The sequence below is a fragment of the Oncorhynchus mykiss genome, unplaced genomic scaffold (assembly GCF_013265735.2).
Source record: "Oncorhynchus mykiss isolate Arlee unplaced genomic scaffold, USDA_OmykA_1.1 un_scaffold_229, whole genome shotgun sequence".
Classification (NCBI taxonomy): domain Eukaryota; kingdom Metazoa; phylum Chordata; class Actinopteri; order Salmoniformes; family Salmonidae; genus Oncorhynchus; species Oncorhynchus mykiss.
Window position 1 is genome coordinate 431,363 of NW_023493697.1, and position 17,390 is coordinate 448,752.

At 43.3% G+C, this 17,390-nt stretch overlaps 1 protein-coding gene across 3 annotated transcripts in view; it reads right to left on the bottom strand.

The window, feature by feature from the left end:
• The window catches only part of LOC110487302 (zinc finger protein 721), a 25,630-nt gene continuing 8,240 nt past the window's right edge, over window positions 1-17,390 (bottom strand). For 2 of the 3 annotated variants that reach the window (XM_036973308.1, XM_036973306.1), the window contains exons 5-18: window positions 15,265-15,658; window positions 8,888-9,206; window positions 8,454-8,543; window positions 8,251-8,346; window positions 7,952-8,081; window positions 7,571-7,739; window positions 6,779-7,275; window positions 3,445-3,663; window positions 2,714-2,879; window positions 2,228-2,377; window positions 1,976-2,149; window positions 1,351-1,717; window positions 761-832; window positions 1-660 (exon numbers count right to left, since the gene is read on the bottom strand). In XM_036973308.1, the coding sequence (XP_036829203.1) occupies window positions 414-660; window positions 761-832; window positions 1,351-1,717; window positions 1,976-2,149; window positions 2,228-2,377; window positions 2,714-2,879; window positions 3,445-3,663; window positions 6,779-7,275; window positions 7,571-7,739; window positions 7,952-8,081; window positions 8,251-8,346; window positions 8,454-8,543; window positions 8,888-9,206; window positions 15,265-15,658 (3,090 nt within the window). In that variant the 3' untranslated portion in view covers window positions 1-413. The remainder of the gene's footprint in view (window positions 661-760; window positions 833-1,350; window positions 1,718-1,975; window positions 2,150-2,227; window positions 2,378-2,713; window positions 2,880-3,444; window positions 3,664-6,778; window positions 7,276-7,570; window positions 7,740-7,951; window positions 8,082-8,250; window positions 8,347-8,453; window positions 8,544-8,887; window positions 9,207-15,264; window positions 15,659-17,390) is intronic. The other variant, XM_036973307.1, reaches the window with a different exon arrangement.

Below are 17,390 nucleotides of genomic sequence, written 5' to 3' on the forward strand. Positions count from 1 at the left end.
TAGCAGCAAAGTCGGGACCGACTCCATATTAATGCCAATGATTTTGGAATGAGACGTTAGATGAGCAGGTGTCCACATACTTTTAGTCATGTAGTGTATGTTTTTAGATAAAACTAAATTTCTCAACACTAATAATTTTCGTCCGACTTTGCTCGCCCTCCGCTGGTGGAATTTAGAACTACAGTCCATTCTATTGGTTCTTTGTCTACAGATCATCACCACAGACTCTATCTGCATCCCAAATGACACCCTATTCCCTATATATAGTGCACTAGTTTTGACCAGGACCTGGTATTTAGGGAATAGGGTACCATTTTGGATGCAGAAAATCCTATGTGGTTGGCTAGTCCTTGTTTTGGTCCATTTCTATTCATTCGGTGTCTAGAGATGGTCAGCACAAAGAGGAATCTATCCTAATGTGAAAGGCTAGTCCTCGTTTTCCTCCACCCTGCTAGCATCAACTCCTTCTCTTCTTCATCACTGATACTAATAGAATCCTCTTCACTCTTCACCCCTGCAGCCAGGTTTTCCCCTGTCCCAGTCCCAGGGTTTGGTAGTGAGCTGCTGTGACTCTTCCTCTGATGGGCTCGGAGGTTCTGGGTTCGTACGTAGCTCTTCCCACACTCCTCACAGCTGTAGGGTCTCTCTCCAGTGTGGGTCCTGAATCAATCAAAACGTCAATTCATTAATGAATCAGTGTATCACAAATGTATTTAATAAAAGCCCTTTTAACACCAGCTGTTGTCCCAAAGTGCTTTACCTGAAGTGAGCGACGAGGGCCTTAGCTTTGGCGAAGCTCCTCCAACAGACGGAACAGTCGTGTTTCTCATCGCTATAATAATAATAATAATAATAATAATAATAACAATAACAATAATAATAATAATAACAATAATAATAACAATAATAATAATAACAATAATAATAATAATAATAATAAATGCATTTTATGTGTAGACCACTTTTTATTACACACAGAAATCACAAAGGTTATGTTTACACAGGCAGCCTAATTCTGATCTTTTGCCCAATTATTTAAACAAACGAGCTGGGCCCGTAATTCACAACACCTCTCAGAGTAGGAGTACTGATCTAGGATCAGTTTAGTCTTTTTAGATCATAATGAATAAGATTATATGAACAGGTCCTAGATCAGCACTTCTACTCTGAGAAGTTTTGTGGCCCAGATCTGATGTGCATCAGCAACAGCGGTAGAAATGCTTTTTAAAAACGGGCTAAAACCTATTTAGCCCCTAAATATGTGTGTGACTAATACTACAAGATAGGCAGACTAAAAAGGAGCCAGCAAAGATTAAACAGCAGAACATCTAAACTTAACATAGAACCGACCTGTGTGTTCGCTCGTGTTCTCTCAGTCGCCCTATCTGGGTGTAGCTCCTCCCACACACAGAGCAGGAGTAAGGTTTTTCTCCGGTGTGCGTCAGCAGGTGTCTCTTCATAGCTCCTGAGTGAGCGAACCTCTTCCCACAGTCGGGGCAAGGGTAAGGTTTTTCTCTCGTGTGCACTTTCTGGTGGTCGCGGAGGGCTGTTCTTTCACGGAACTGTTTCCCACACACGGAGCAAGGGTACGGCTTCTCTCCTGTGTGGATCTTCATGTGTTTTTGTAGAGCTGATAGCTTCTTACAGTCTCTTCCACATTCTGAGCAGCAGTGGGACTTCCTGGCTTCGTTGTCAGATCTGTGTTGGGAACTCTCTCCTGTCGAGTCAGATTTACAGTATTTAGGGTTGTGTCCGAATTGGCACCCTATTCCCTTGGTGGTGCACTAGGGCCCCATAGAGCTCTGGTCAAAAGTAGCACACTGCGAAGGGAATAGGGTGCCATTTGGAACACACATTCAAAGTGATTTTTAAAATGGGTCACAACAACATATCACTGAAAAGGAATCAAAGAACATCATGTGGAATTCCATATTAGAACTCATCATTTTAACAGGCACTCAGTGGAGACAACAACCTGAGTGTCTCTTCTGGTGTCGCCGTAGGTTAGAGATGTTGGCAAAGTCTTTCCCACATCTAAAGCAGTGGTGAGACTTGGTCTTGGTGTTGTTGTGATCCTCCTGGTGTTGTTCAGGTTCTCCTGATGCGGAGGGACTCTCCTCGATGTCAGAAGGACGGCTGACACTCTGTCCTGTGTTGATGAAACAGTATGGGGGTTAGATAACGAGTGAAGCGTCAAAATTCTAACTGTCAACATTCTATCACTTACTGATACGATGACGATCCCAACCAATTTCTTCTCCGTCTGAATTGATCAGACCACCAATTTCCTCTTCTTCCACATCATCATCATCTTCAACTTGGTTCTCAAACTTTTCAGAAACGGACTTCAGGCCCTGCAATGCTGAAGATCCAGGACCTGATGATTCAGCCAATACATCAACAACCGTCTAGTTCACTATGTAGAATTCAGCCAATATATCAACAACCATCTAGTTCACTATGTAGGATTCAGCCAATATATCAACAACCATCTAGTTCACTATGTAGGATTCAACCAATACATCAACAACCATCTAGTTCACTATGTAGAATTCAGCCAATACATCAACAACCGTCTAGTTCACTATGTAGGATTCAGCCAATACATCAACAACCGTCTAGTTCACTATGTAGGATTCAGCCAATATATCAACAACCATCTAGTTCACTATGTAGGACTCAGCCAATACATCAACAATAATATTTTACTTACTGAGGTAATCCCAATTAACTTCTTCCCCTTCGGAATTTATCAAACCACCAACTTCCTCCTCCTCCTCTTCTTCTTTACTCTCGATATATATGGTAGATGTTTGACTGCAGCCTTCACCGTGGCCTGGGTCAGGACCCAGAGAGCTTTTATCTTTGACCACGGTTCCCTAAATGGCAGAGGAGTCACACAGTACGTTGAGTTAAGAGACTGTTTAATTTAAAAAAAAAATATTCCATCCTACTCTGATGAAATACGTGTATTTTTAAGCAATAAGGCACGAGGGGGCATAGCCGCGGTATATTGGCCATGTACCACAAACCTCCAAGGTGCCTTATTGCTTTTATAAACTGGTTATCAACGTAATTAGAGCCCAAAAATGTAATGTTTTGTCATACCCGTGGTATACGGTCTGATATACCACTGCTGTCAGCCAATCAGCATTCAGGGCTCGAACCACCCAGTTTATAATGTCAGATATACCACGGCTGTCAGCCAATCAGCATTCAGGGCTCGAACCACCCAGTTTATAATGTCAGATATACCACGGCTGTCAGCCAATCAGCATTCAGGGCTCGAACCAACCAGTTTATAAAATGCTTTTATCCCCTGGCATTTATTTGTACTTTTAAACTGTACAAATATTGTAGCCAAAAATCAATAAATTAATCCTGTTAGTGATATCCTATTCCCCCATCTAGTTTGAATAGTCCACAGGTAGTCTGATGATTTACCAGAGCATCACCTCCAGCAGTCTGAAATCCTCCAGCAACAGCAGCAGACCCCTCTCCAGTGTGGGACGACCTCAGAAGCCGACCCCTCTTCATGTTAGCAGACCCTTTATCTCCAGTGTGGGACTGTCTGTGTTTCCTCAGGTTTGCTGTCGAGTTGAAGCTCTCCCCACAGACAGAGCACTGGTAAGGTCTCTCCCCGGTGTGCATCCTGCGATGGACCTGTTGATAGAAGAATTTGTATGTTTAAGATAATGACTAAAGTATTCCACCCTGAAACCATATAATTGTATGAAATGTGTTAGAGTCATAATCCAATAATATGTGTGACTAGACTTTTTAAGACTAGGCCATTGTGTTACTATTTCGCAATATGAGCTGGGTATAGTTGAGACATTCAAGGACAACTGAACTGTCGACTTGTAATAATGGTGAAACTAATAACTGGAAAGAGGCCTCCCACCCTAGGGAGGAGAAAAACTGTTAGAAACGGTTAGGCTTGAAGAAGATGATGAAACATGTTGCAGAAGTGTGATAAACTATGTATGTGAACTGTGGAAAAATACAGCCCACCTAAATAAAGCGAGGTGGAGTTTCTACTGATGCGAGTTCATTTGTGTGTGTGTGCTATAAAAAGACTGTGTTCTCATTTTGAAGACAGAGCGCTCTCTGAATAAAGTATTGATCTATTGCAGGCTGAGACTCTGTCTATTTCTTTGAACTGGAGATTTACAACCTTCAGGAATTAGACAGAGACATAAAATAATTCAGTTCGAACATTGGGATAGAAATTCTCGTGACACCTGTCAAGTCAGAATTTAATTAAAGAGCTGGGTCACAACTCACCTTACATCATTAAAGGGATAGAAAGAATGCAAGGGAAAAAGGGGGAATGTGGAGATAACTAGTGAACTACGTCGGTTGACATAATCCGCCTCTACCCTCCGTTCTATTGGCGAACGTGCAATCACTGGAGAATAAACTGGATGAGCTCCGTTTCCAGACTGCCATATCAACGGGACCTGAAGAACTGGAATATCCTATGCTTCTTGGAGTCGTGGCTGAACAAAGATATGGATTGTATACATCTAGCTGGTTTTTCTATGCATCGACAGGACAGAACGGCAGCGTCAGGTAAGCTCAACGGGGGAGGTGTGTGTCTCTTAACAACAGCTGGTTTGCTCGATCTCTAAAATTAAGGTTCTGCTCACCCGAGTTAGAATACCTCATGATAAGCTGTAGACCACACTATTTACCAATATAGGGCCATAAACAAGAAAATGAAAATGCTCATCCAGAGGAGGCGCTCCCTGTGGCCGGTGATTTTAAAATGCAGGGAAACTGAAATCACCTTTCCTCCACACACAGAAACGCATACAAATATCTCCGTTGTCCTCCATTTGGCAAATCTGACCATAACTCTTATCCTCCTGATTCCTGCTTACAAGCAAAAAGTCAAACAGGAAGTACCAGTGACTCGCTCAATACAGAAGTGGTCCGATGAAGCGGATGATAAGCTACACGACTGTTTCTCTTCAGCACAGACTGGGACATGTTCCAGGGAATCATCTGATGGACTGTTTCTCTTCAGCACAGACTGGGACATGTTCCAGGGAATCATCTGATGGACTGTTTCTCTTCAGCACAGACTGGAACATGTTCCCGGGAATCATCTGATGGACTGTTTCTCTTCAGCACAGACTGGGACATGTTCCAGGGAATCATCTGATGGACTGTTTCTCTTCAGCACAGACTGGAACATGTTCCCGGGAATCATCTGATGGACTGTTTCTTTTCAGCACAGACTGGAACATGTTCCAGGATCGAGGAGTTAAGTCACCAGCTTCATTAATAAGTGCATCGACGACATCGTCCCCACAGTGACGGTATGTACATATCCCAACCAGAAGCCATGGTTTACAAGCAACATCCGCAATGAGCTAAAGGCTAGAGCTTTGCTTCCAAGGAGCAGGACACTAATCCGGATGCTGATAAGACATTTTGCAACGCCCTCGGATGAACCATCAAACAGGCAAAGCATCAATACAGGACTAAGATCGAATCCTCATACATCGGCACTGACACACGTCGGATGTGGCAGGGCTTGCAAACTATCACAGATTACAAAGGGAAACCTAGCCGAGAGCTGCCCAGTGACACGAGCCTACCAGACGAGCTAAATGCCTTCTATGCTCACTTCGAGGCAAGCAACAGTAAACCTTGCATGAGCGCACTGGCTGTTCCGGACGACTCTGTGATCACACTCTCTGTAGCCGATGTGAGTAAGACCATTAAACAGGTTAGCATTCACTATGGCCACAGGGCCAGACACATTACCAGGATGCATACTCAGAGCATGCACTGACCAGCTGGCAAGTGTCTTCACTTACATTTTCAATCTCTCCCTGAGCCAGTTTGTAATACCAACATGTTTCAAGCAGACCACCATAGTCCCTGTGCCCAAGAAGGCCAAGGTAACCTGTCTAAATGACTATCGCCCGTAACACTCTTCTGTAGCCGTGAAATGCTTTGAAAGGCTGGTCATGGCTCACATCAACACCATCATCATCCCAGACACCCTGGACCCAGTCCAATTCGCATTACCGCCCCAACAGATCCACAGATGATGCAATCTCTATTGCACTCCACGCTCCCAGCCATCCAGGACCTCTATACCAGGCGGAAAGCCCTAAACATTGTCAAAGACTCAAGTCATAGACTGCTCTCTGTGCTAATGCACGGCAAGCGGTACCGATGCACCAAGTCTGGAACCAACAGGACCATGAACAGCTTCTACCCCCTAATCCATAAGACTAATTAATAGTTTGTTACTCTTTATTATCTGTCACTTTATTCCTAGTTATATGTACATATCAACCTCATATCTACCTCATATCTACCTCGTATCTACCTCGTATCTACCTCGTATCTACCTCGTATCTACCTCGTATCTACCCTGGGGCGGCAGCATTGGACTAGTAACCGAAAGGTTGCAAGTTCGAATCCCCGAGTTCGAACACCCGAGCTGACGAGGTACAAATCTGCCGTTCTGCCCCTGAACAAGGTAGTTAATCCACTGTTCCTAGGCCGTCATTGAAAATAAGAATTTGTTCTTAACTGACTTGCCTTGTTAAATAAAGGTAAACAATTACCTCGTAACCCTGCACATGGACTCTGTACTGGCCAAGTTATTGTTACTCATTGTCTATATAGCCAAGTTATCGCTACTCATTGTGTATATTGTCTACACCTGTTGTTTACAAAGCATGTGACAAATAAAATAACATTTGAGTGATAAAAAAAATGTAGCGAAGTGTGGTAATAATGGCTAAAGGACCTTGAGGGAGGACGCGTAGGAGAACCTCATCCCACAGACATCGCAAGATTGAGGTTTCTCTCCTGTATGTGTCCGCTGGTGGTCCTTCAGACGCTCAAATCGAGGGAAACTCCGTCCACACACGGAGCAGGAGTAAGGTTTCTCTCCAGTGTGTACCTTCTGGTGTTTTAACAGATTCCCTCGCTGGATGAACCTCTTCCCACAGACAGAGCAGTGGTAAGGTTTCTCCCCTGTGTGCGTCAGAAGGTGTCTCTGTAGGGTGATACCCCCTGTGGAGAAACCTCTACCGCACACGGAGCAGCGGAAGGGTTTCTCTCCACTGTGTGTGCGGAGATGTGCAACTAGCTTCGATGGTTTAGGGAACTCCTTTCCACACACCGAGCAGAGGTGATGCTTCTTGGTTCTGTATCGTTTCTCCTGGATTTGTTGGTGTTGTTCAGGTTCTGTTGATGTAGAGGGAATCTCACCGCTAACAAAGACTGGGACAGGGCTTTTTCCTGTGTGGAAAAGTGGAGATGTTAAAACAATGGATCTGCGTCCCCAAATGAAATCCTATTCCCTACATAGAGCCCTATGGGCAAAAAGTGTAGAGCAGGTTAAACAAATACTTAGCCGTTATGCTAACACTAGCTGACCGACTAACTAACACAGAGGCTGTGTCCCAAATAGTACCCTATTCCCTATAAGGCTCTGGTCAAAAGTAGTGCTATGTAGGGAATTGGGTGCCATTTTTGGGATGCATCCTTCAACAATGAAGAGTTCAATCAAAATCGTCATCATTCTGCCTCTTACTAGAAAGAGAAACGTGACCAACTTCCTCTCCGTCGGAATTGATCAAACCACCAACTTCCTCATCTTCTCTCGACTCCTCTTCTTTCTCCAGTTCTTCAACTATAATTTTCAGTCCCAGAGTTTCACCCAGGGACTCTTTGGGTTTGGGTCTCGATCGGTCACCAGGGTCCTAGAATGGAAATTTAATTCAATATATATATATATTTTTAAACAAGATAGGAATAACAAAGCTCTTGGCCCTAACTACCTATGACGGTTCCACCAGATGACGGGAATATTGACGTCTCCTCTTGAAACACTGTCAGTCATAATTTAAAATGGAACCCTATTCCCAAAGCCCAGGCTATTGCGATTTGCGACGTGGCTATAATTGTCTCCCACCTTGTCGCGGTCTCGCTCCACCTGTCCACCATCTCCTGTGTGAGTCTGCTGGTGTTCTCTCAGGGGACCAGGCCGCGAGAAGCTCTTCCCACACACAGAGCAAGGGAATGGTTTCTCTCCCGTGTGAGACCTAAATCAAATCAAACTTTATTTAAAAGTGTATTTAAAATCACAACACGTAACAATGAAATATAGGAGATTAAAAAAACAACAACAGAAGGCAATAAAATATATTAATAAAGGAACATCAAATAAAAGAGATGACACAAATAATAGTGAAATCATCGATTCATACTAACCTCTGGTGATCCCTGAGTCCTGAGGGTGTGAAGAAGCTCTTCCCACACACAGAGCAGCGGTGAAGTCTCTCTGCGGTGTGCTTCAGCTGGTGGGCCCTAAGATAAGATAAAAGTAGATTAAAAAAACAAAACAAAAAAACTTTGACTACTTGAAATGACCCTGTAAACCGTATATTTGATAAATAAAAAGCATAGGTTTACACCTCAGGTTTCTCTGCTGGGTGTAGCTTCTCCCACACTCGGAGCAGCTGTACGGTCTCTCTCCCGTGTGCAGCAGTTGGTGTCTCTTCAGGCTGATCAGTTATAAAGATATGTTAGTTCTAGGTAGTTTAAGTTTTATTACACCCACAGAGCAGCCAGTCAAAACAAACCAATGAACTCCATGAGCAAATGGCATGTGCCAACCTAAATATGTATATATATATATATATACTTAAAAAGGACGGACGAGGATCGTGTTCACTAGGAACCAAAAGGAAGCACACAGCCTTAACAGAGAAGGGATGACCTGTAGTTGTTCAATATGAAGGGCTTGTTTTCGTTTCCCTTTGCAAAAACGTTTTGCTATGGTGTGCACTAGAATCTAGGTGTGCACTAATTAATACGACACTGGTCTACACTGATAACAACAACACACCTGATCATCTGGGAGAAGGTGTTCCCACAGTCGGGGCAGGAGTAAGGTTTCTCTCCGGTGTGGACGATCTGGTGGAGCGTCAGGCTCCCCTTCTGGGCGAAGCTCTTCCCACACACAGAGCAGGAGTAAGGCTTCTCTCCAGTGTGGATTCTCATATGGACTTGTAGCTTGTATGCAATGGGAAACTCCTTTCCACACACAAGGCAGGAGTGGACTCTTCTGTGACAGCTGTGATGCTGTTTATGTTGTTGTTTATGTTCTACAGCTGCAGGGAGACTCTCCTCAGTAGTCTCAGAGTGGTGGTTGTTAGAACTGTCTCCTGTGTGGATGAGGACAATAGTTTGGGTTAAATATACTAAACCATAACTAACTAACTAACTTAACATGAGAGCTGAAGGTCAAAGGGTAATGAGTCATTTAAAAAAGGTCAAAGGGTAATTGAGTCATTTAAAAAAAGCTAGAATCTACAGTTGCTACATCCATTTTTGGACTTAAAATTAAAAAAGGAACTCTATGGCCATTTTTTGACCTCAACATTGTTGTCCAGATCACGTTATGAACCTGTAGCCCTGTAGATCAAAAGCTAGGTGTTCTTTTTTTGTATCCGGATTTGACCATCAGTGGCATATTTGGGGGTAATCACGTAAAAAAAAAAAAACTACAACGAGCTTCAGGGAGGACCGAGGTTGATTTCCTGATCTCTCCTTCCCCTGCCCCGCCCCCTCGAATGCGGGGAAAATGTGTGCGTTCCTAGTTAAACAGCCTGGAGACTGTAATCCTGAAGATCATCTGGAGAAGACATCCTAAACCAGCGAAGAAGAAGACAGATAACAGCAGAGTAAGTGTTTTGCGCCAGCTAATGTTTTCATATTGAAAACCCGACACATAATGTCAGTGCTGTTGTGAATCGTTAGTTCTGCTATCGTTACGTACCTTAGAGACCTGCCTAGTTTCTTTACATCTAGAGCTAGCGCATTGACATAGCCTAGCTGGTAACGTAGAGAAAAGTGGTAGCATTGACATAGCCTAGCTGGCAACGTAGAGAAAAGTGGTAGCATTGACATAGCTGGTAACATAGAGAAAAGTGGTAGCATTGACATAGCCTAGCTGGTAATATAGAGAAAAGTGGTAGCATTGACATAGCCTAGCTGGTAACATAGAGAAAAGTGGTAGCATTGACATAACTGGTAACGTAGAGAAAATTGGTAGAATTGACATAGCCTAGCTGGTAACGTAGAGAAAAGTGGTAGTATTGACATAGCCTAGCTGGTAACATAGAGAAAAGTGGTAGCATTGACATAGCTGGTAACGTAGAGAAAAGTGGTAGCATTGACATAGCCTAGCTGGTAACGTAGAGAAACGTGGTAGCATTGACATAGCCTAGCTGGTAACGTAGAGAAAAGTGGTAGCATTGACATAGCCTAGCTGGTAACATAGAGAAAAGTGGTAGCATTGACATAGCTGGTAACGTACAGAAAATTGGTAGCATTGACATAGCTGGTAACTTAGAGAAAAGTGGTAGTATTGACATAGCTGGTAACGTAGAGAAAATTGGTAGCATTGACATAGCTGGTAACGTAGAGAAAATTGGTGGCATTGACATAGCTGGTAACTTAGAGAAAAGTGGTAGCATTGACATAGCTGGTAACGTAGAGAAAAGTGGTAGCATTGACATAGCTGGTAACGTAGAGAAAAGTGGTAGCATTGACATAGCTTAGCTGGTAACGTAGAGAAAAGTGGTAGCATTGACATAGCTGGTAACGTAGAGAAAAGTGGTAGCATTGACATAGCTGGTAACGTAGAGAAAAGTGGTAGCATTGACATAGCCTAGCTGGTAACATAGAGAAAAGTGGTAGCATTGACATAGCTGGTAACGTAGAGAAAATTGGTAGCATTGACATAGCTGGTAACGTAGAGAAAATTGGTGGCATTGACATAGCTGGTAACTTAGAGAAAAGTGGTAGCATTGACATAGCTGGTAACGTAGAGAAAATTGGTAGCATTGACATAGCTGGTAACTTAGAGAAAAGTGGTAGCATTGACATAGCCTAGCTTTTCTCTACGTTACCTGCTAGGCTAACACTGACTTAAAATTACCATATTTGGCTGCTGGGTGTGCTCCCACAATAATATAAAAAAATAGCTGTATTTACTAGTCTCTTATAGCATTCAATAGGCTACAAGCGTGCTATGGTAATCTCCCAACACCTTGTTTATATTTTTGTCGCCATGGTAGACTTAGATCACGTTACCTTGGTATCGGCTCCATCTATCAGCTGGGTTTACTAATGTTAGAGAACACACCATCCTAACAACAAATCTGATTGGTCTTTCCCCCTCCCCATTTCAGAAAATACCACCTGCCTAACACAGCCTACTGTTTCTTCCTAGCGTGGATACTTCAAGGAAAGGGGGGGGAACAAGAGTGGTTTTGCCTGCCATGGTGGTTGGGCGCATTCTCCTGGTGGTCAGTACACTACAGAGGTTTCATCCAGGTTGATGAGGAATATATATTTCCTGGTGGTCAGTTCACTACAGAGGTTTCATCCAGGTTGATGAGGAATATATATCTCCTGGTGGTCAGTACACTACAGAGGTTTCATCCAGGTTGATGAGGAATATATATTTCCTGGTGGTCAGTACACTACAGAGGTTTCATCCAGGTTGATGAGGAATATATATTTCCTGGTGGTCAGTACACTACAGAGGTTTCATCCAGGTTGATGAGGAATATATATTTCCTGGTGGTCAGTACACTACAGAGGTTTCATCCAGGTTGATGAGGAATATATATTTCCTGGTGGTCAGTTCACTACAGAGGTTTCATCCAGGTTGATGAGGAATATATATTTCCTGGTGGTCAGTACACTACAGAGGTTTCATCCAGGTTGATGAGGAATATATATTTCCTGGTGGTAAGTACACTACAGAGGTTTCATCCAGGTTGATGAGGAATATATATCTCCTGGTGGTCAGTTCACTACAGAGGCTTTATCCAGGTTGATGAGGAATATATACAGTTGAAGTCAGAAGTTTACATACACCTTAGCCAAATACATTTAAACTCAGTTTTTCCACAATTCCTGACATTTAGTCCTAGTAAAAATGCCCTGTCTTAGGTCAGTTAGAATCACCACTTTATTTTAAGAATGTGAAATGTCAGAATAATAGTAGAGAGAATGATTTATTTCAGCTTTTCTTTCTTTCATCACATTCCCAGTGGGTCAGAAGTTTACATACACTCAATTAGTATTTGGTAGCATTGCCTTTAAGTTGTTTAACTTGGGTCAAACATTTCATATTCCCTCAATAAGTTGGGTGAATTTTGGCCCATTCCTCCTGACAGAGCTGGTGTAACTGAGTCAGGTTTGTAGGCCTCCTTGTTCACACACACTTTTTCAGGTCTGCCCACAAATTTTATATAGGATTGAGGTCAGGGCATTGTGATGGCCACTTCAATACCTTGACTTGTTGTCCTTAAGCCATTTTGCCACAACTTTGGAAGTATGCTTGGGGTCATTGTCCATTTGGAAGACCCATTTGCGACCAAGCTTTAACTTCCTGACTGATGTCTTGAGATGTTGCTTCAATATATCCACATAATTTTCCATCCTCATGAAGCCATCTATTTTGTGAAGTGCACCAGTCCCTCCCGCAGCAAAGCACCCCCACAACATGATGCTGCCACCCCCATGCTTCACGGTTGGGATGGTGTTCTTCGGCTTGCAAGCCTCCCCCTTTTCCCTCCAAACATAACGATGGTCATTATGGCCAAACAGTTCTATTTTTGTTTCATCAGACCAGAGGACATTCGATCTCCTGATGGTCACTACAGAGGCTTCATCCAGGTTGATGAGGAATATTGATCTCCTGATGGTCACTACAGAGGTTTTATCCAGGTTGATGAGGAATATCGATCTCCTGATGGTCACTATAGAGGTTTTATCCAGGTTGATGAGGAATATCGATCTCCTGATGGTCACTACAGAGGCTTCATCCAGGTTGATGAGGAATATCGATCTCCTGATGGTCACTACAGAGGCTTCATCCAGGTTGATGAGGAATATCGATCTCCTGATGGTCACTACAGAGGCTTCATCCAGGTTGATGAGGAATATATATCTCCTGATGGTCACTACAGAGGCTTCATCCAGGTTGATGAGGAATATATATCTCCTGATGGTCACTACAGAGGTTTTATCCAGGTTGATGAGGAATATCGATCTCCTGATGGTCACTATAGAGGTTTTATCCAGGTTGATGAGGAATATATGTCTCCTGATGGTCACTACAGAGGTTTTATCCAGGTTGATGAGGAATATCGATCTCCTGATGGTCACTACAGAGGTTTTATCCAGGTTGATGAGGAATATCGATCTCCTGATGGTCACTACAGAGGTTTTATCCAGGTTGATGAGGAATATCGATCTCCTGATGGTCACTACAGAGGCTTCATCCAGGTTGATGATCCTGTGGATGAACTGTAATAATGTGTAATCATTTTTTCAAATGGTATCTGAGTTGTTTAAAAACATTAAATGTAATCCTAAAGTAGAACGGGGTAAAACCAGGAGTTTATATTCACTCACTGCACCAGCTGTTGTTTACATAAATACAAAGGCCCCAGCCCCGGGTTTTACCAGAGGCTACTGTTGTCTTGCCCATAGAGTGTATAACCCACCAGCTGTTGTTTACATAAATGCATAGGCCTCCGCCCCGGGTTTTACCAGAGGCTACTGTTGTCTTGCCCATAGAGTGTATAACCCACCAGCTGTATGTTCTTAGCGTCGTCGTTCAGCCACGACTCGGTGAAACATAAGATATTACAGTTTTTAATGTGCCGTTGGTAGGATATACGTGCTTTCAGTTCGTCCCATTTCATTTCCCAGCGATTGAACGTCAGCTAGCAGAACAGAAGGCAAGGGCAAATTAGCCACTCGTCGCCTGATCCTCGCTAGGCACCCTGATCTTTTGCCTCAAAATCTCTGTTTCCTTCTCCAGTAAATCACGGGGATCGGGTCCTGGTCGGGTGTCTGCAGTATATCCATCGCGTCTGACTCATTGAAGAAGAACTCCTTGTCCAATTTGAGATTAATAATCCCAGTTCTGATGTCCAGAAGCTCTTTTCGGTCATAAGAGATGGTGGAAGCAACATTATGTGCAAAACAAGTTACGAACAACGCAAAAACAACGAACAAAATAGCATGGTTGGTTAAGAGCCGTTAATAATGCAGCCCTACCCTCATTCTCCTGGTTCCAAACAATAAATAACAAGTAGGAGGGGATTGGGTTTGTATCTTCCTGATATCCAATTAGGAGGGGTCTTGGGTTTGTATGACTTGGGTTTGTATCTTCCTGATATCCAATAAGGAGGGGACTTGGGTTTGTATCTTCCTGATATCCAATAAGGAGGGGACTTGGGTTTGTATGACTTAGGTTTGTATGACTTGGGTTTGTATCTTCCTGATATCCAATAAGGAGGGGTCTTGGGTTTGTATCTTCCTGGTATCCAATAAGGAGGGGTCTTGCAGTGGGTGGAGCATCTCAGATAGAACCAAGTTCTATTTTAGCTCTTGGCTACACAGATGCTAGTTCATGTGTGCTGGTGGTGTGGGTGAAATGATTGATTGACATGTGCTGTATGTGTGCTGGTGGTGTGGGTGAAATGATTGATTGACATGTACTGTATGTGTGCTGGCGGTGTGGGTGAAATGATTGATTGACATGTACTGTATGTGTGCGAGTGGTGTGGGTGAAATGATTGATTGACATGTACTGTATGTGTGCTGGTGGTGTGGGTGAAATGATTGATTGACATGTACTGTATGTGTGCATTTATTTTTGCACCGCTCGTGCAACGTGGCCAGAGAGAGGTGTGCGTGTAACAACTTCCTGTGGAGTTGTGGAGGCCAAGCTGTGGAACATTCCTTTAATGATACATACCCAGTGATTCTTCTAGAATATAACTTAGAAATATTTAAATGAGTTTAGTTCAACTGTCGTACCCCCATCAGAACCCAAAATATAGAATTGTTTTTGCTCCTAATGTTTGTAAACAATGTACTTTTTTTTAATCAAACACTTTTGTAGACTTAAAACTATACATTTTGATATCATAGATGGTCAGTCCTTGCATTCATTGCTCGGGTCTATGCATTTGAGAGTGGTTACATTTCTCCAGGCCCGTTCCTCAGCTTTTTACCAAAACAGGGGCGGGGTGGCCGCTTTGTTATTGTTATAATTAAGGATTCTAGCTTTAATGATTTATATTTTATAGGAGAATGCCTCCTTACTTCTTTTATTAGTCGTTGGTGTGTAACTAAACCGGTCTGACACAATAAGGTGTGACCATGACATGTGACAGAACATGTACTCACCAAAAGCAGGATCCTCCTCCTCCTTCACTATGACCTTCAGTCCTGGTACAACAGCTTCAGCTTGACCCAGGCTCTCTCCAGCATGTGACAGCTGGAGTCCACCGCTAGGGGGCAGCGTGACGGTCTCTTCCGCATGCGCCTGCTTCCTGTGTCTCCTCAGACTGGAGGCAGTGAAGAAGTCCTTGTGACAGTAGGGGCAGCGGTAACCTTTTACCCCGGTGTGTGTCCTCTGGTGTGCCCTTAGGAACCCCGGCTGGGTGAAACTCTTCCTGCACTCGGAGCAGCTGTACGGTCTCTCCTCGGAGAAGCTCTGCTGGTGTCTCTTCAGGTCTCCCAGGGAGAGGAACCTTTTACCACAGTCGGGGCAAGGGTGTGGTCTCTCCTTGATGTGTACCTACACCCAGGGCCACATTGGAAATAAGTGTATTTAAAAGGAATAGTTTTTTTTTTTTACGATCAGAGTTTTTGCTTTGGACAATAAGTGCTCAATCTACAAAACTTGACATGCACAATTATTATTAAAAATAATTGTTTTTTTGGGGGGGGGGGTTGTACAAACATTGGCTAATGAATGAAAATACCCTAAATATATTGTTTGACTAAAGTGATCCTTTAGTCAAACCTGGAATCTGCATTTGGTGGAACTGCCACGTCCATTTGGGTTATTACATTAATAAAGAAGTTACTGGAAACGATGAACACTTTACTTTTCCCTCGGACATCGTTGCACGCGCGCGAGAACACCATATGTTTTTGTGCGCTGCTGGACCCTTAACAACATTAGCGCCTGGGTGAACAGTCTGGGTGAACAGCCTGGGTGAACAGTCTGGGTGAACAGTCTGGGTGAACAGTCTGGGTGAACAGCCTGGGTGAACAGCCTGTGTGAACAGCCTGGGTGAACAGCCTGGGCGAACAGCCAGGGCGAACAGCCAGGGCGAACAGTCTGGGCGAACAGCCTGGGCGAACAGTGCCACTGTTTCCCCCCGTTACGGATTTCAGCTTCAACACTTTCATTGTCCTCTGGGATTTCTTTGTACTTTTTAAAATGGTTTTAAACTGAACAACAATTTAAATAAAGAAATAGGGGATACATCCCAAATGTCCCAAATCCCAAATGTTCCTGTATTCTATATATAGGATCCCAGTGCGTCCGAAATGGGATCCTATTACCATTGGGCTCTGGTCAAAAGCTGTGCACTAATATATATATATATATACATACAGTGCCTTGCGAAAGTATTCGGCCCCCTTGAACTTTGCGACCTTTTGCCACATTTCAGGCTTCAAACATAAAGATATAAAACTGTATTTTTTTGTGAAGAATCAACAACAAGTGGGACACAATCATGAAGTGGAATGACATTTATTATTATTGCAAAATTATTCAGCCCCCTTAAGTTAATACTTTGTAGCGCCACCTTTTGCTGCGATTACAGCTGTAAGTCGCTTGGGGTATGTCTCTATCAGTTTTGCACATCGAGAGACTGACATTTTTTCCCATTCCTCCTTGCAAAACAGCTCGAGCTCAGTGAGGTTGGATGGAGAGCATTTGTGAACAGCAGTTTTCAGTTCTTTCCACAGATTCTCGATTGGATTCAGGTCTGGACTTTGACTTGGCCATTCTAACACCTGGATATGTTTATTTTTGAACCATTCCATTGTAGATTTTGCTTTATGTTTTGGATCATTGTCTTGTTGGAAGACAAATCTCCGTCCCAGTCTCAGGTCTTTTGCAGACTCCATCAGGTTTTCTTACAGAATGGTCCTGTATTTGGCTCCATCCATCTTCCCATCAATTTTAACCATCTTCCCTGTCCCTGCTGAAGAAAAGCAGGCCCAAATCATGATGCTGCCACCACCATGTTTGACAGTGGGGATGGTGTGGTCAGGGTGATGAGCTGTGTTGCTTTTACGCCAAACATAACGTTTTGCATTGTTGCCAAAAAGTTCAATTTTAGTTTCATCTGACCAGAGCACCTTCTTCCACATGTTTGGTGTGTCTCCCAGGTGGCTTGTGGCAAACTTTAAACAACACTTTTTATGGATATCTTTAAGAAATGGCTTTCTTCTTGCCACTCTTCCATAAAGGCCAGATTTGTGCAATATAGGACTGATTGTTGTCCTAT